Genomic DNA, 20,326 nt, shown 5'->3' on the forward strand with positions numbered 1-20,326 from the left:
GTGTTATTTAACTATTATAGAATTCCTCTGAATCAGAGATTGTATAAGAGGAATGAGAGTCAGGACGACAAGCCACTCACCAAAGTCATATGACTGCTGAGTGGAAGAGCTAGGATTTGAGCTTACATTTGTTGATCACTCTGTTAAGCTATACTCCTGAGGAGTGCAGGGTTTATACTCTTGCGTGCATCCATACAAACTCACAACAGGGCATATATTAAAAGAATTTCATCCCTTCCTAATTTCAGTGCCATGTTCCCACTCTTTTCTACATCTTACCTCTATTTTATCTCTTACTGATTTCTCTTTCCCAATCTCTAGTTTAATTTACATACTGCTAACTCCATGATCATTTTAATGTATAATAGTGACCATCAAATCAAAGAAAAACAAATTACTTTTGCTTTTTTATGTGATGTAGTAGTCATTTCTAAACATTTTCTTTAGTATTATATCACATTTCTCCTTGTATTAGGCTTATTATGGACCTGTCTTACTCCTTGTTCTGGCTTTTATTTCCACACAACTACATTAACTCAAGATTGTAAACCACTTAACAGAAAGAACTATATGTTGTTTAACCTGATGTCCCTCCCCATTTCCCCAAATTAAAATATAAAATCCTTGTAATATCATTGGATTTGCTAAAGTTTGTGAATGGCATGTATGTTTCATTAAATACTTCAGTATCCAACACCTTTTCCTTCTGGATACTCAATACATATTAATTGAATATATGGATGAATATAGTTAATGCCATATATTTCATTCGTATGCATGGATAAGCAAAGGATAAGTTCCTAATTGGCTACCAGGGTGCATCAGTCATCAGATATATATATTGCAGCTTATCTCTACCAGCTTGGTAAAACAGCAGGATAAAGGAATAGCACAACATCTTAAGTCAAATAAAAGTATATTTCTTGGAAAAAGGGAATGACTGTCACTTAATTAAGCTTTGTAATTTTTAGAGGCCCACAGTTGTTAAGAGTGCCTAATGTTTGTGTGCACATGGGGGTGGTGGTGGTGGAGATTGGTATTAAAGGGATACTGCAGTTTTAAACTTACACCAAGCACACACTTGTAGTCCTTATAGCTGAAGTTAGTGATAACATGGCTATAAAAAGGGGTCACTTACGTCAATTTAAAAAGAACAGTCATTACATTAGTTTTCTTCATGATTGCTATTGATAAATAACAGTTTTCGATTATTTGAATTTTCCTTTTTTTAATCAGTTGTGTTGAAGAGTACACATGGTCCAAAATAGTCAACTAATTTGTTGCATCTTTATGTAATCCCAACTAATTGTAAGTAGAAATTACACTCAAAACTCCATAATACTTTAAAAAGCATTTGGAGATAATGATGAACATTGATCTTCTCTTCCTATAGCTAAACAATGGATAAAGTTGCCAATCACAAATTAGGAATAAGATTATAGAAATATTGGTCATGTTCTGATACTAGAACCATAATCACATACAGAATATTTTTGCTTGGCTTGAGTGCTAATGGCATTGCCCACATCAGCAGGTGCTTCCTTTCTGTGCCAAGAAATCTCTCATTGAAATCCATTAAAGAATTAGAGCTTCGTAATGGGGGAAAAAACCAACATACAAAGCACCTGGATCCAGACACATTTTGATTTTCAGGTTTGATAAGGATAGTTGTGGGTGGAGGGGTGGATAAAAACAACAGATGGCTAGAAATATTGAACAGGTATGTAATTTGGTATACTTTCCATACTTAATATGTACACAACTTTTATGAATGTATTTACAGATTAAAATGTAAACAATCTTCAAGATAATATTAGGCTATTAACAACATTCCTCCAAATCAATTAAGTTGCCCAATTGGGCTTAGGCATCACCTCTACTCCTTCAAATTACTACTTTCTTGGTTTTTTAAATTCTTGGATCAATGACAATGGGTACTTCGACTTTATCTGTAATTATTATTTCATTAATTATTTTTCAAAGACCACATCTGACCAAATGCTATCCATTTTCAATGGTTGACTATGTAGATCTGTGCTATAATTTTCTGGACTTACTTTAAAGAAAGAAAAAATATGTCTGTGTGGGGAAATTGGGGTTCCTATGGCCAGGATCCTCACTGAACTTCACCTGACGATGAAACTGGCCTGTTGCTAAGATACCACTTCCACACCTTTAGGCAATAAGCTATTATTGTGCTGTATAGAGAGCTCAGCCCATTGTTCTGGGCAGAGGCAGAGACGCTAGTGCTTGACCTAACGCTAGGAGAACAAGCCTGGTAATAAACCCTTCCACCCCAAAGAACGTTTTGCTGTCAATTCCTTTGGTCACACTGAATCCATAGTGAACTTGCCCGGTGCTGAAACCCATTGGCAAGACAATTGGTGAAAGTTGGCAGGGTTCATCACTGTTGACCAAGGAAAAAGACAGGCTGCCCTTATGGGAGGGGTGCTTCAGCAGGCTGCCCCTGTGAATGGGGAGACAGTGGATCATCCCCCAATGGGTATGTGGTCTGGGGTGGCTTGCCTCCTAGAGGACTGGGCCCCACCCCAGGACTGGAGGCAAGTGGAGGTGACACCTGAGGCAGTAGGGGAGGCCCTTGGTACAGTAAGCAGATCCTTTGAGAAGCAGAGTGCCCGTGAGGCAGCGGGGACTGTGGGTTGGCTGCTTCTCACAGTATTAAAAAGGTCTACAGAGGAGACCCAAGGAATGGCGGCACAAGAACAGGAGCTGCAGACTTCTGTGGATTCCCTGAAGAGGGAAATGGTATTGATGCGGGAGAAGGTGGCACGAGAATGTGAGCTGCAAACCTCTGTGGATTCCCTGAGGAAGAAGATGGCCTGGATGCTGGAGGAGGTAGCATGAGAGCGCCAGCAGCAAGGAGCCATTGGAGACAAGACAGCAGTGCTGCCAGGTGTTCTGAAGGAGGAACGGGACATCAAGGAAAAAGACAAGCTCCTGAGGGAAGCACAGGCGGAGGTGGTACAGGAGCATCAGCTGCGAAGCATTGACCTGAAGGTAAGAGACCTTCTGAAGACTGAGCTGGCATTCTGTGAGGCACAGTAGGAAAGGTAAAGGTTGTAGCAGAGGAGGTACTCGGGGGAGGGGAGAGAAAGGTGTCATCAGCCCCAGAAATGGAGGAGCTGGAGCAGGATGAAGGGGTAGTGCCAGAGGCACTGGCCCCTTCTGTATTGAAAGCATGCCCAGTAATTGTAAAGAAAATAAAGACCCAGCAGCTGAAAGTTCCCCAAGGAGAGGAGCAGCCCCCTCCCCAGGTCGGGGAGCACTCTATGGTCTGCCCCTATCCTCAGGCTGAGCTGGTGGATTTGGGCTCCTGGTATAGGCAGAAGCCCTCAGAGTCAATATCAGCTTGGCTCCTGCATCTGTGGAACTTAGGGGTGGATGGAATTGTTCTGTCGGGATCAGAAATGGCAAAGCTGTCTTCCCTGACAGTGCAGCCTGCCTTGAGGCAGTGATTACAAAATGCACATCAGACTCCAGGGAGTCAGTCCCTCCTCGATTGGCTTATGGCTGCACTTCGTGCTGTGTGTGTGGCCCAATCCAGGTGATTTGCCATCCTCTCCTGTTAGATGGCAGACATATGCTGAGCTCCAACAGGTGCTATGAGAGCTAGACATAAGAAATGCCAATTATAGTCCAAAGAATTATGGCCCAGATGAAGAGATTTTCATTACTGGGATGAGAAATATTGTACTTCAAATGGCTCCTACATCCCTCTTTGGGTCTCTGGTGGCCATTCTTTCCCCTCACTTAGGGAATCCCATAAGCAAGGTGACATGTACAGTAGCAGACTTAGGAGAGGCAGAAGCAACGAGAATCTGGAAAGAAATAAGACCTGTTACTCACAAAAAGAATTTATAGGGACCCATGAAGGTTACGAGGACCCAGATGTGGGTTGATTTAATATGGGCAGCAGCAGATGGAAGGAAATTAGATGGGAAGTCAAATAGGATCTTACTAGAGCTATGGCAACAGCTGAAACCAGAGCAGTAGCTCCAGCCATTAAGACCAAAGAGGCAGAGGTCAGAGACAGAGCCACGAGTCCAGCCTGTGTGTTTGCAAGACTTCCTGCTGGAGAGCAAGCCAACCTCACTTGAGCTGACACAGGAAGATGATTGGGGCACATGGTTTGACTGAGGGGAAGGTCAAGGTATCTGCCCTGAGGGACTAGCGGGGGACCGGAGGCCACATGTTGAAATAGCTATCCATTGGTCCCCAGTGAACATACAACGTGTCCTGACTCTGGTGGACACTGGGGCTGAATGTTCACTGATTCATGGTAAACCTGAGTGGTTCCCTGGGACCTCCAACTATCATAGATGGATACGGGGGAAGGCTATCAGAGTGAAACAAGCTCAAATCCCTTTGGGAATAGGGCATATACCCCCAAAGGAGTATAGCATGTATATATCTCCTATCCCTGAGTATATTTTGGGGATTGATATCCTGCAGGGTCTATGGTTCCAGACCACTGCAGGTGAGTTCAGACTGAGAGTACATGTGGTGAAGGCAGTTCTGAGGGGACATGCTAGGCACCTGCCTGTAGCTTTGCCTGTGCCTTGGCGGGTGACTAATACCAAACAATATAAACTGCCTGGAGGGCATAAAGAGATTGGAGAAACTCTCCAGGAGCTGGAAAAGGTGGGTATTATAAAGCCCACCCATAGTCCTTTCAATTCCCCAGTGTGGTCAGTAAAAAAGCCAGATCGCTCCTGGCGTATGACTGTGGATTACAGAGAACTGAATAAGGTCATACCTCCTATGCATGCTGCTGTCTCCTCTACTGCAGGCTTGATGGATACCCTCAGCCATGATCTAGGAACATACCATTATGTGGTAGATCTTGCTAATGCCTTCTTTTCCATTGACATTGAACAGGAAAGTCAGGAACAGTTTGCCTTCACATGGGAAGGATGGCAATGGACTTTCACTGTCCTTCCACAGGGATACCTCCACAGCCCCATCTGTCATGGACTTGTAGCCCAGGACTTGTCTACATGGGAGAAACTGTCAACAGTGCAGCTGTACCATTATATTGATGATGTCATGCTCACGTCTGATTCTCTTTCAGATCTAGAAGGTGCAGCACCTAGACTGATGAAACATTTACATGAGAAAGGATGGGCTGTGAACAGCACCAAGGTTCAGGGACCTGGTTTGTCTGTCAAAATCTTGGGAGTCGTCTGGTTTGGTAAGACCAAAGTTATACCAGAAACAGTTATAGCCAAAGTCCAGGCCTTTCCTACCCCTACAACTGTGGCATTGCTACAGGAGTTTCTGGGTCTTCTAGGCTACTGAAGAGTGTTTATCCTGCACTTGTCACAAATTCTGAAGCCCTTATACTGGTTGGTATGAAAGGAAGTCAGGTGGGACTAGAATGAGACATGTGTATCTGCCTTTACTACAGCAAAATGGGTAGTTAAGGCTGTGCAGGCCTTGAGTGTGAAAGACCCATCAAGGCCCTGAGCTGGATGTTCATGTCACTGAAGATGGTTATGGCTGGGGTCTCTGGCAGCGGCTTGAATGAACTCACCAACCCATTGGATTCTGGTCACAACTCTGATCCAACCATATCAAAGAGGTATGATACACTTTGATAGAAAAACAACTGGCTGCCATGTATCACACCTTGCTGGCTACAGAACCCATCACTGGAATAGCCCCAATAAAGGTAATAACCACCTATCCCATCTTGGGGTGGGTATGAGACTGGACCCAAAAGCCAAGGAGTGGTGTGGCACAAACACCCACACTAGCCAAGTGAGGTGCTTACCTACAGCAGCATAGTGCTCTCTCTAGTAGCCCCTTGAGTGAAGAACTCCAACACTTGTTGCAGCTATATACTAGTGAAAAGCAGGAAGAACTTGCTTTTGAACCATTAGTAGCAGACAGTCTCTATTGGGAGGGAAGAGCCCCTATACCCGAAGATGCATGGTACACAGATGGCTCCAGCCATGGAGAGTCCCCAAAATGGAGGGCCATAGCTTTGCATACTAAGACTGAGACAAAATGGATGGAAGATGATGAGGGGAAGAGCAGCCAGTGGGCAGAGTTGTGGGCTATGTGGCTTGTGATCAGCCAGGAGTCCTCCTCTATAGTTGTCTGCACTGACAGCTGGGCTGTCTATCAGGGCTTGACCCTGTGGCTACCAACCTGGTACCATGCCAACTGGCTGGTTGGTCACCGACCCCTTTGGGGGCAAGAATTGTGGCAAGACTTATGGGCCTGTGATCAGACCAAAATAATTACAGTATACCACGTGACAGGTCATTTGCCACTGGCATCCCCAGAAAATGATGAAGCAGATAAATTGGCCCAGATACGTTGGTTAGAAAGAAAGCCTGCCTCTGATATAGCCCAATAGCTACATCAGTGTTTGTTGCATGTGGGGGAAAGGACAATGTGGGCTATAGCCGTTGGTGGGGCTTGCCTTTGACCTTCAAGGAAGTTAGTAGAGCCCGGCAGGAGTGTGTCGTGTGCTCCAAAAGGGACTTACACCGAATTCCACAGCAACATGGGACAATAGCTAAGGTGCCTGTACCCCACATCAGGTGGCAGATAGACTATATTGGGACTCTACCTGTGTCAGAAGGATATCGGTATGTGATGACTTGTGTGGACACAACTACTGGACTTCTGGTTGCTTTTCCTACCCGTTGTGCAGACCAGCAGATGACCAAAAGCGGCCTGGAGCATCTCTTTGCTGCCTATGGTCGACCACAGGTAATTGAGAGTGATCAGGGCACCCATTTTCCTGGACATACACTGCAGGAATGGGTGCAAAGCTGGGAGTCAAATGGAAGTTTCATATGCCATACAATCCTACTGTAGCAGGCATGATAGAGAGGCACAAAATCTGGACTAAATTCAGATAACAATAGTCTGCAGGGATGATCAGTCCGCTTAGGGACCGTGCTACGGAGTTTGAATGAGAGACCCCGAAAGGAAGCCCTGAGCTCCATGGACATGTTAACACATATGGCTGCCTGCCCTATACAGCTGCAAGTACAAACCAAGGGAAAATCACTGAAGGCGAGGTTTGGCCACCAGAATAACATCTTGCTGCCAGCACCAACTGCACTGAACCCCAGAGACTCCATTGAGTGGACATGGCCTTGGACCTTTCAACACATGGACCAATGATGGCTGGTTCTCCTGGCACCTTGGGGACAAGACCTGGAAGCTGGCCTCCTGTGTATTCTTGGAATAACAGCAGAGTGGCTGCCCAAGGTCACAGTAGTATATCCTGAACGGCCGGAAGGTAGGAGCATCTTACCAGGGACTTTTGTTTTATCATCATGGCCAGTGCATGCACCTCCAGTAGCACTATATATAGACCCTTCAGTAACCCCCATGGGGAAAGGAGTAGAAGTATGGTATACTAGACCTGGAAGGGACCCCTTCCTGCTGCAGTCCTATCACAAGACCACTCTCTTGCATTCATCCTACCTGATGGACAAGATTTGCCTGTGTTGGTGGCATTAAAACGTGTCTTATCTCCCCTAAAGTCTTTGTGGATTGGGAACTTCTTCTGGCTTGAAGATTTTATAATTTTTATTATTAGAAACCTCCTCTATCTTGAGGATTATTATAATTTTTGTTACCTGTATCAAAATCTTGCTGTATCTTAATTTTTATTATCTCTAAGTTGTTGTTATCCTCTGTTGCTATTGTGGAATCTGGTTACAATGTTCCAGCTGTCTCACACAGGGACCATTGCAGAAGCATATAGATTGTAAGGTGAGAATCCTGGAGGGGTGGAGTGTGGGGAAGCTGGGGTTCCTATGGCCAGGATCCTCCTGAACTTAAACCACCTGATGATGAAACTGGCCTGTTGCTGGGCTGCTGCTTCCACACCTTTAGGCAATCAGCTATTATTGTGCTATATAGAGAGCTCGGCCCAGGGCTCTGGGTGGAGGCAGAGACACTAGTGCTCGACCTATCACCAGGAGAACAAGCCGGGTAATAAACCCTTTCACCCTAAAGAACGTTTTTCTGTCAATTTCTTTGGTCACACTGAATCCATACCGAATTTGCCCAGGGCTGAAACCCATTGGCAAGACAGTCTGGATAAGCATAAGTGTTTTCAATCTTTTCTTGAAGTGAAGTAGCAGTACACATATTACTTTTAATTTGTATTTCTCATTTTGATATAATAATGGGATTAAGGATGTTGAAGATCACTCTGACAATTTAAGTGAGCAGTATGCTTTTTGTCTCCAGTCTCTCAGAGACAAAATTCCCTGCACACCTAAATTGCACTACTTCAAGGAAGAGCCAAGACAGGGATCCTTTGGAAGGTCCTGGAGTCTTTTTTCTTCTCTCTTCTTCATTTGCCTTAACTAAGTTTGCATGGTAGAATACAGTCATTTTAAATCAACTATCCCTACATATTGGAATAGTACACATACTACTTTTAGTTCATTGAAAAGATATCAATTTGTTTTAGCAACTATTCTAAAAGAATATATAAGATATAAAGCATATATCATTGTATAATTGTCCCTTTGTATTTCTTCTCATTTATCTTTCTCCAAACGCTTCCCTATAGTATTTAATGAAAATTCTCATATATTCTTCTTTAAATGTAAATATATAAAAAAGTGAATCTTTCTTGTTTGTTTTTGTGCCCATTGCAGAACTACTTAAGATATTCTAAAATTATATTTTCAAAAAAGGTCCATATATATAATAATAAACTTTCATATAATCACTTTTATTACATTAACCTAAGTGATAAGTAGCAAAAAATTAAGTAACTTTCTGCTTCCAAGGACTAAGTTCACTATCAATTCACTCATTCTGTTTTGACGTTTTAAATGAGTCAAATGTGTAAACTGAGATTTTTTTCACAGTTTATATTAATTACCTAACTACTTGAATTATATGGTAGCACATAAACTCAATATCCAATGTATAGGTAAGTATTGGATAACTAACACCTGTATTACTATATTGCAAGAATGTAATAATATACATACTTCTTTTTATATTCTCTACTGATATATCTTATTTTGGCAAAGATGTTTCTTTTCTATTTGTTCAATGAATTAATTCAAAATTAATCTGTACTTTCTCTGTTACTTCACCTCTATTCTTCTGAAAAGGAAGATGAAATAGTATGGATTAAAATTATACTGAGTACAGAGAAATTGAGATTTAAAGGCAAATATTCCTTTAAGATGGTTCAGAAAAGTGTACTGTGCTGAAATCTGATCAATGTTTTAATCCACATTGTACTTCTCTCTTAATCCTAGCACTGTGATGTTGTATTTGTAAAGGTAAGAACACCACTAGATGCTAAATATTTAAATACATGAGATCATTTATTTAAGAAAACAAATACCCTGTAAAATATTATTATCCTGTCCTCAATTTACACATGATAAATCTGCTAGAAAGATTCTGAAGCCATATAGCTAAAAGTGGCAAAGTTGGGTTGGTTTCTGTTTTTAAAACCAGTGTCCTTCCCTTCTTAATCTCTCACCATAACCTGAGAGTTTACTAAAAAAAAAAGATTTTCCTTGAAAGCACTACAGGTGGGGTATTGTATTGGCAATAAGAGCAATGAATCCCATTTACCTAATCAATCACATCATCTCACTTGAATCTTACAAGAACCCTGTATTAATGGTGTAATGTACTTATTTTCACACTGCTGATAAAAAGTAGAATCAGAACTCAAATTCAGACGGACCATTTATTAGATGTATGCTTTTTTCTCTGAGTCAGAGCTGCTCACAGAAGTTCATTTGCCCTCTCATTGAAGCCACTGACCAACACTAATGGGAAAAAGTAGGATTGGCATTATTGACTCCATCTCATCTCTGTGATGACTGAGGCACAAAGGGAATCAATGTATGAGCTTAGTGGCCGGGCCAGAAGTAGATTTGTTTCTCTAAACTCAAGCTATTTTTCAAAAGCATAGTAATCTCATGTTAAATGAAATAATGGCTTTTTACTTGAGTTATTGTATTTCCTCTGAAGGCTCTATACAAATGTTTTTAGATAATCTGCCATTTCCTGAACATGTGTTTATAGTTCAGAGCAATACTATAAGGCTAAAATTATTCTTCACATTTGATAGATAAGAAAATAAAACTGTGTATTGCTTAGCTTGGCTGTGCATGTTTTTTGTTTTTTGTTTTTAATCCCAAATGTCAGTGACTCACAATAAGAAATATTTCCTTATTCACATTATATGCTCAGGGGTGTGAGCCAATCCCTTATTCAAAGACTCAGTGTGAAGCAGCAGCCCCATTTTGGAACATGCAAATCTCATTTCAGAGGGGAAAGAGCAAGCTGGCTTGTGAAACACAATGACTTAAAGCTTCTGCTGAGACTTGGCCCATGTAATATCTGCCCGCATTCTACTGGCCAAAGAAAGTCACATGGTCAGGCCCAACTAAAATGCAGGGAGGTTTCTACTTCTCCCACAGCAGGCCCTGAAACTGCTGGGAATGTAATCCTTTTACAACAGGGAAATCAAAAGTTGTGAACTATAATATGTACAAATGGTGTTTCACTCAAATTAATAAGTGACAGATTTAGACTTTTAATCTGTCTACAGATTTCACAATCATACTGCCTTTCAAAGACAGCTTGTTTTATAGAATAAGATAAGATTATAAAATACATGCATTATTTGTTCTTGACTCACTTCTTATAATGAATTGGACATACTTGGAATTTCAGTAATTACAGGGGACATGCCATGTTTAATTTAAAGTCCAATGCTGGTTTTCTTCAATGAACCACTTTTTCTGTTTTAGCAGAAATTATATTTGCACATTTCATATGACATTAAAGATGTTTAGAAAACAGTAAGTGATTAATAGGACAGTTCTTTTCACAGCTTGCTAATTTAACAAAGGTTCTACTTCTGTCCAAATAGCCAACTATGCCTGAGAATATTAACAAATAATTAAATCAAGGTTCTCTGTTTTCTGGATTGTGACTATCAGAAAGCTATATGCCAGATCTATAAATGGGATAGATATAAATAGATATATTTATATATATTTATACAAAAATATAAAGCTTGAAAGGATTAAACACCCATTTCAGGGAACCAATCTCTTGCTAAAGTACTGAGTGATCAAATATATGGGAATCATGAGGATAGAAATTGGATATAATAAAAGTCAGCACAATAACCTTTTTATGTGTCAAGAACACACTGGAACTTTGTGAAGGAAAAGTTTGTCTCCACCTTTCTTGTCTTTCCTGTCCATCTCCCTATACCCATCAGGTATAATTAAGAATAATTAGTGCTCTTCATCCACCATGTACCTCCTATGTCAGTCCTAGCACACCACAATCTACATGCAGTTTGAGGATGGCCTGGACATTGTGAGGCCAGCTCAGCCAGCTTGAAACAAAGACAGTGGAAAGGGAACATTACTCATGGTGAGTTCTTCATTGCTAAGGGAGAGGCTGAGCAACTTTGGTTTCTTTCTTTTTGTGGACAGAGGTGCTATAGTTAGTTCTGTGGTTAAGAGCATGTACTTTCAATCTAGACATGTCTGGATTTGAATCCCTGTTCTGTATTTTTCTAGTGGTGGGATGTCCAAATTACTGTGTCCCAGTTTCTGTATTTATAATGGGGATAATAAGTTTATTTTGAGGATTAAGTGAGTTATATATCTCTATCAATATATCTGTGATAGCTTACAATATTTCTGATACAGGGTGAATATTATTTAAATAATAGCTAGTAAGTAATAGCTAGCTATAACTTGGAAAGATTCATGTCAGAATATTAGCCATATTAGTTAACTAATGGTGCATTTAAAATCATTCTACAACTTAATGGCATAATTCAATAAAAGTCATTTATTATTTCTCATGGGTCCTATGAAAATTGAAATGGCTCTGCTGAGGGATTCTGACTTGGAGTCTCTTATGAGGTTGTCAACAAGAACTATAGTAACCTGAAGGCTGGAATGGAGCTGGAGGATCCACTTCCAGTGTGACTCATACATGTGGCTGCAGGCTCTTGGTGGCTGTTGGCCTGGGGCCTCCCTATCTCTCCCTGCCTGTCTCTCTGTGGTGCTGCTTGAATGTCCTCACAGCGTGGTGGCTAGCTTTGCAATGCCTTTTATGGCCTAACATCGGAAGGCATGTGCTGTCATTTGCACTGTGTCCTCCCACTCACTCAGTTGACTCTGTGCCAAGGTGAGAGGGTCTGTACAATGGCAGTTACACCAGGAGGTAAGGGTCATCAGTGGCCTTTTGGTGGTGGCTAACATTCTAACCAACTTCCTAAGGGAGTGAGGCATTACACAGAAAAGCACATCAATGAATTTGCAACCTGACATATAACTGCATTTAGGAAAGAGCCAGTGTGCTCCTGTTAGTGCGACCACTGCATTCTCTGTGTCATAGCATTTCTAAAGGTGAACTTTAATAATAATCATCAGCTTGCTGATTATGCATTCAATATTAGGAAAATTAGATGGAAGATTAAAATATTTATTGCACCAGGAAGTAATAACTCAATATATTCAATTTTTCAGTTGAGGTTATACTTACCCGAGAATTAAATCTGTGAGCCAAAGCCCAGCCAGGGACTCATAGGCTGTCCTGGGTGGGATTTGTCAGTGTTCGCTTCTGTCATTCTGCAAAAATCTCTTCCCACAATGACTAGCCCTGTGTGAATGGCACATGTTTTCTTTATTCGAACTTTTTCTTGGGAGATATTTTGTCCTATTAAAGTCAGCTGAACACCTTTATTTAACCAATTGCCTGTTTATCTCATAGTTAATGCTTAGAGGCCAAACTCATGGTGAGAGGCATCTCAGTGTTCCCTCCCTGTGCTGTGCATACACTGTCTACTCAGTCCCACTCTTTCCCATTTTTTCTTGGCTTCATCAGAATTTGTACCTCAGGCCCCATTTGGATCTTTCAGAAGGGTCTACTTCTTTCCCAGCTTAGCCTTTACTTCTTGTGGAGGAAGACAATTCATAGCCTGTCATTCCTGGCCTCTCATCCCCTCACTCTCTCCTCAGGGAAGGAAGGATGACAATCCCTTCTCTTTCACTTGGAGTGAGCTGCCTCTGGGAAGTTGATTTCCACTTTTCCTCCCTGGAAAGCCTGCCAGGGGCAGGGACCCATGAGAGGAAATTAGCTCCAGTCTGGAGTAGTACTGCCAGGTTTGAGGGGTAAATCAACGTAATTGTGTTTTTTTTTTTTCCTTATTCTTTTTGGTATTTAGAAACCCAAATACCTTCAAATAAAAGCCACAATCATTTTCAGTAATAAGATGATATTTATAACATAAGGTCCCTTTATGTCTTACTCCTTGTCTTATTTTAGGATTAGTTCAAACCTTAGGCAGGTGGGTGGTGGTTACTGGCCTGCTAAATTAAATTTCCTACAGTGTTCTATTCCTTGTTATTTCTTCAAGTACTTTTTCTCTGGTATTGAGATGATGGGGAATAAGGGATCACAAAGACAAGATAGCAATTGCATTCAACAATGGTTTTTCTCATCAAAACACTTGTATCTGTGATAGACACCATATATTCCTTTGGCCTCATGGAATCCTTCAACAAGCAACTGCCTTTCATTTTCTATTATAGAACATTATTTATTAATGGACTTGCTATTTATACATTACCTGTGTCTAAAACAGATTCTTTGCTATTACATCTGCTAGACACTAAACTCCAAATGGCTTATAAGCACTTACTCTTTTTCTCATGCATTACTACATAATCCTCTTTATAACTTCTGAGTCTTCCGAGTGGTCTCTATGGTACTGGGTACATTAGAAGGACATAGAGACTGGTAATCACAGACTTTAATTCAAGCCCCAGCTTGTAACTTGGGATAACTCACTTATTCATATATAACTCAATTTATATAACTCTATCTACAAGACATGATTGTTGCAAGAATCAAATAAGATAATATATATAAAAGAAATTAAAAATTACTATGAAAAATTACCACAATTATAACTAAGTCATTCATATCATAAAGTCTCTCTCTAACAGTTGTAATTTAAAAATAGTGCCTCACGTCTTTGGTGGTTATGGAGGTTACCCTATATTCCGTCCTAAAAGATGTTAATAGTAATTATTCAAGTAATATTTTAAGCATGTATATATCACTGGAGAAAGTTTAAAAGCTTCTTTTCAATTATGATAGTCTCAGACTCTTGAATGGATAACATATAGTTGTCCCTAATAACAGTGCTTAGAAAGTCTAAAATAATTCTATGATCTATTCTTGTGATTTGCTGAAAGTAAATAAAATAGCTACATGTATAAAAAACTTGTATTTTTAGTATCAAAGAAATATTTGTACTAAATAGAAAAAGACGAATGAGATTAAAATAACCAGGGATATTACTGGTGATGGCTGTAGCAATTTTCTTGTTATTCAGTTCGAGTTAATTGCAGATTCTTGATTATGTACATCTCATACTTCTGTTTGATTGGTCTTAACAGTGTTTTACCCATCTTCTCTTTAGAATTCTTTCTCCAAATGTTTTCCTGTTTCCATTTCCATCCAGAGGAAATAAACCTGAGGCCCAAGGATAGAATCTGGTTCAGAGAGATTTTTGATTTGAGGTACATAGGGCTTGCATTTTAAAGCTAATATTTAAAAACTGGACATTTTATGGAAAAATCAGTTTTGAAAAATTAAAAATTAGAAGGACCATAGAGTGAGCTCTCATTTCTGCATGGCCAAAATTCACTAGAGCCAGTTTTCCACCTTTGGATGCGGTAAATTCTCTCCAGTTCACCATAGCAGGCCCCCTTCTATGCTTCCCACTTTCTATCGTCTTGTTTGTTTCACCTTGTTCCTACTATGACCTGCCTGACTATTGAAGCATTTACACTTTGTACCTGACAGAGTTTTCATTCATTTGTAGTCTTGATCTCTCCCTTTCATTTTGCTCTTTGACTTTTGTTAACTGTCCTTGAAATATTATTTTGAAGTAGTCCTTCTAATTTAAATCTTAACTGGTGGAATTTAATATAACTATTTTTGTTAACATTAACAATTCATACTATTGTTATTTTACAGGTTCTTTGATTGTATAAAGGACATACAGTGAGACAAACACAATTATCAGATCTTCACAGCTTTAGAGGAGAAATTTATACACTTAGAAAACTGAGGTGCAGAGGTGTTTTGAGAAAACCGAATTGAGATCATGAACGTAGACTGCTTACTATACTGTCATATAATTCCAAAGTTGCCTATCTTATGCTGACCCTTTTCAATGTGGCTAGTCTATCTTTTCCTTACAAAAGCTGTCTTCTGAAGTGGCTAGCATTTAAACAAACAAACAAAAAAGTACAGAATTCCACCCATGAAATGAATTCAATGGATAACATCTGGACATTTTTAAAACAAATGATTTTAAAGTTATAGGAGGAATTTTAGCAGGTTGTGTTCAAATGTATTAAGTATCTTATTTGTCAGAAGAGGGTTTCTTAGGCAGATTCCTTAGAGTTATTGGAATATTCACAGCTTCTTTGTTGACTCCACACATCTGTTTCCTCACAAAACAGTCTGTGAAACAACTTAGGGGTAATCTGGGTTTAAGCAAAATCCTGATAAATGGCTCCAATTTAGGTCATTGGGATAGATGGAGCTTGTACCTAATCACTCTAATTAAGCATAGGGTGAGTGTTCCACTGGCACCCCTCTCCTTTGGAAACAATTTTGAATGAACTTCAAGGAATGCCACTCCCCTAAAATGAGGAAAACTGCCTGAGCATCCCAGAAAAAGCAGTCTTTTTATCTTTTGGGACTATCAGTACTCCTGTTATGAACAAAAGAGAAGCCTCTTAACATCTGCACTGCATCCTTGGATCCTTTTTTCTGTCCGAGTTTGTTTAATATATGGAGATCTGCTTATTTTTTAATTAACCAGAATTTAGTTTCAGATTCCTATTTCACACATCTGGCATAGAAGTGCATTCTATGTTGCATTTTAGAGAGACCTATATTCTGTTTCCAACTGAAAATTCTTTATAGTCTCATCAAGAGAAATGGAACAATTGAATATATCTCTATACTTTGAGAAAGGTCAGACATGACATGATATGAACAAAGGTTTTACTTACAGGGAAGAAATGAAGGGGAGATACCATGATTCACTTTCTCTTACCCACTTAATCATTGATAGAGTAAAACTCTAAGTTAAGTCCTCATTGATCTCAATTACTGATGGAACACTGTTAGCGCGAATTCTGTAACAAAAATCTCTTTAGAATTGGTGATACGGTCCCAAACACTCATAAGTGTCTTCAACATTTTTTGAGACTATTTTTCTGTCTCCAGCTCATTATCATGATATTGATTAGGACAGAATATAAGCCACATGAATTTACTGGTCTGGTTAAGTGCTTATGCATAACAAGATTGGGAGAGGGATAAGATTGTATTTCATTTATTTTCAATAATAACAGTTTATAAACTAGTATCTATTTTGCTAAATTTGCAGGAAGGATATATTGCATGTTAACAAATAATCTCTATTAAATATTTGTTCACAAAGTTTGATGGTAGTACTTTTATAGAACTCTATTTTAGTCATTCTGTTCACAGCATGTGTTCAACTGTCCTTTGTCCCTTCTCCTCAAAGTCCTTTAACTAAAGCCTCCATTTAATGGAACCAGTTTAGAGATACACATTCTCTGATTGAATCCAGCCCAGCTAGCTCATAGGTATTCTATCGTTAGTGCCAGCTGTCAGTCTCCTAATATTCTTTCAGACTGTCACAAGAGTGGCACTGGTTCTTAACAACATTGCTTTCACCTCAGAAAAGGCCCTCCACGGCCGCAGCTGCTCCCATGTGTGAAAATGAGTAAAAGAAACCTCATGTAATGCAGGTGGGAGGCCTGTAGGAGGCGCTCACACACACTACCCGTCACTGCGATTTGCAGACTCCAGCAGGGAGAAGCTTGCCTGGCATTTCCGAACAGAAAGAAGCTTCTTGACCACCCAGCGGGAGGAAGCGAAACGTTCACCGTGTCCGGCAACAACGCAGCCAGTGAGAAGCTGCCGCAACCGCAACTCTCCCTCTCCTCCTGTGGACTTTGTTCCAAGCAGCCAGTCCCAATTTCCTTCTTTCCTCTACAAAGTAAAGAACAGTCCTCTCCTTTGTTCTCTGGTATTGCCTATGGTTGGCCATAGTTTGCATGCCCTGTACTGCAGTTCCTCTGTTATTTGCAAATAAACTCATTTTACTGGTAAACTACTAGATATTTTACTTTTAAGGTTGGCAGATGTTTTATTCCTGATTACCTCATTTTTCCAAAAGCAGTGACAAACTTTCCCTTTTATCTCCTTCTATCAAAGTTGTATAACAGGGGATTTATAATATGTTTTATATTAACATGTGCATATTCTTTCAATAATACAACAAATATTACCACATAAAATTAAATTAGAACACAGCTATAAACAAATTAAACTTGGAAATATATATACATAACTTCATAAAAAACTACTCTATATGAAACTATAGATAATTATATTACCTATGTTATATTTTATGTCATGACCTTGATTGATATATATCACTAAATATATATCATATATATGTTTGTATGTTATATTTTAGAATTATAACTTTGATTCATATATACATTAATTATATATATATTTAATTATACGTATGTTTTTTCAATTATATGTATATGTATAATTACATTTTTCTCTTGTTCCTCACTTAGCCTTTAATACTGTAAGGACTCTCTAAAGGCCATTTCACATATGCTTATAGACTATTCTCAGTAATGATATGGCTACTCTGGTTTTACTTCTTTCCTCTTCCTCCTTTACATGGACATAGACAGTTGTAGTGTTGGCCTCTGGGCACCACTGACCTTAATGCTCTCTGCTGTGGCTCTTACTTGCCCACTGGTACATTTTTCAGGTGTGCTGTATTTCCCACACACCACTAAATTTTTCAGGCAATGCAATATAATGAGTCATAAAAATACATATTTGGTCATTCAGACGACCAAATATATATTTCCCAGGTATATTTGGTCTTTATCCACAGCTTCTGAAAATGCTACAGACTCAAAGGTGAAGTGGGTGTCTTGTCATATTAATGAGAGACTTCTGGCAGGGTCAGGAGGTTGAATCAGCCAATGGCCAATATTTAGTCAATCATGACTATGCAAAGAAGCCTTCATAAACAACCCTGAGAAGAGCTCTCTGCCCTCTGGGATCGTTTCTCTGTCAGAGAGAACTTCTACCTTGAGGAACCAGAATGCCTCCACGTGCCACCAAGTCAGGCCCCAAGCTCCAAGAGGATAGAAACTCCATTATTTGGGACCTTGCCCAAAGTATCTCTTCATCTGGCTGTTAACTTCTGTCCTTTAGGGTATCCTTTATTACACTGGTAAACATTAAGTGTTTTCCTGAGTTCTGTGAGCTGCTCTAGCAAATTAATCAAACCTAAGAGGAAGGTCTTGGAAACCTCCAATCTGCAAAAGGTAGGTAAGAAGCATCCACAATAGCCTAGAGCTTGCAACTGGCATCTGGAATTGGGGGTGTGGAAGGTAGTCTTGTAGGATGGAGCCCTTAACCTGGGAAATCTGATGTTGTCTCTGGGCAAATAGAATCACAATTGAGTTGAGTTCTTGGAGACCCTGCTGGAGTTTGAGAATTGCTTGATATTATGTGTGTGGGAAGACCCCCACACCCTAAACACACACATACATTGGAATAGTGTGGATAAAGTGAAGTTTCCTATGGCCAGGATTCTCACCTGGCCCTGGTTGGTTAGCTCACTACACATGTGTGGGCAATATATGGTTATTGACTCTATAATAAGAGCTCCATCCAGTACTCTAGGCAACTCAGGGGCACAGCTGAAAGGCTGCAGGAAAGCAGAGATGAGACTGGAGTGGTGGCAGCTCCGAGGACAGAGACTGAGACAGCTATGAGAGCAGAGATGCCCAGAGGCAGAGACCTGCTTGCCACATGAAGACTTGCTCTGAGTGGATGGAATACTAGTGACTGACCTGCCACAGTGGGAATAAAGTTGGCTACAAATCCTTTCACCCCAAGAACATTCCACTGTCATTTCTTTGGTCTCATTGAATCCATAGTGAACTTGTCCAGAGCTGAAACCCATTGGCAAGACAAATAGGATCCAGGAACCTGAAAGGAGGTAAGCATATCATCACAGGCAGGCTTTGTGGTCTTCTGACTTCACTTCATGGGCTCTAAGCACAGATCTATCAAGTGGGGAGAATGCCTCTTTTCCTTTTATGTTACTGCAGTAAATGGGCATGTATGATATCTATTGACAATTAAGACTATCTCCAGTGTAGGCCATAGAATAGAGTTTTATATTCATAGCTTGGGTTGGGAGAAGTTCATAGTTGGGAGTTGTCTTAGTTGAGTTGGGAGAAGTTCATAGTTGGGAGTTGTCTTAGTTGAGTTGGGAGAAGTTCATAGTTACAATGTGCAACTTGACTATGTAAGAGGAGGAGACAATCCTTGAACCACGGAGGTGTGGTTGGCTGCCAACTCGGGGAAATCTGTGGCTGTGATGATGAAGGGTCAAGTCAGAGGCTTCGGAAGGAAACTATGGTCAGAAGAGATGTGTTGTGCTCTGGTAGTTGTGTTTCATAACTTTTTCTGGTAGGAGGCAGTGCTTTGATGTGTTAGGCTGAAGTTCAAAACATGAGGCAAAGTTAACTCTGCTGAAACCATTCAACTGTCTTGTCTCTGGGAACCTGATCTGCAAGGAAGCCTTGGACCATGGGAGATAAAAGAGTAGGTTTTCCTGCTAGACATTCAGTGCCCCCTCTACTGCCCTGTCAATCAGTTTCTTTGCCTTCTCTGTCTCATATCCATGTCCATCCAGTCTTATCTCTCCTGGGCTGATAATTCATTTGTTAATACTTTCTATAAGAATATAACCAAACCAGAGTTTAAATAGAAATACTGGATTTTTAATAAAAAGACTCTTTAAATTTTCAAATAGAGAAATCAACATAGGTGTGATTGATCAGTTTAAGTACCTGGGACCAGGAGACAAATCTAAATAAAAAGCATGATGTTTTTCTCAAAATCACCTGATTCTCCTTAAGACAAAATTTATATTAGGTCAAACTCAGCTGAATGAGTTTTTCTTTTTTTAGATTGAATTCTCTCTTCATGGGTCCTAAGTAATTTATGCAAATAGGTTGTCATTTGGCTTTTACCACTTCCTTCTAAATATGTCTGAATTGAACTGCAAATAAGGCTTAGATCTAAGACATCTGCTACATTTATATTGTTGTATGTATATATTGCATTTATTGACATAGTTCAC

At 39.9% G+C, this 20,326-nt stretch overlaps 1 protein-coding gene across 1 annotated transcript in view; it reads left to right on the forward strand.

Moving 5' to 3' along the window:
• Positions 1–2,709: 2,709 nt before the first annotated feature.
• LOC130679658 (uncharacterized) overlaps positions 2,710–20,326 on the forward strand; it is a 202,457-nt gene continuing 184,840 nt past the window's right edge. Inside the window, exon 1 of the mRNA XM_057489037.1 lies at positions 2,710–2,856. Within this exon, the coding sequence (XP_057345020.1) occupies positions 2,710–2,856 (147 nt within the window). The remainder of the gene's footprint in view (positions 2,857–20,326) is intronic.

The sequence above is a fragment of the Manis pentadactyla genome, chromosome 11 (assembly GCF_030020395.1).
Source record: "Manis pentadactyla isolate mManPen7 chromosome 11, mManPen7.hap1, whole genome shotgun sequence".
NCBI classification, from domain to species: Eukaryota; Metazoa; Chordata; class Mammalia; order Pholidota; family Manidae; genus Manis; species Manis pentadactyla.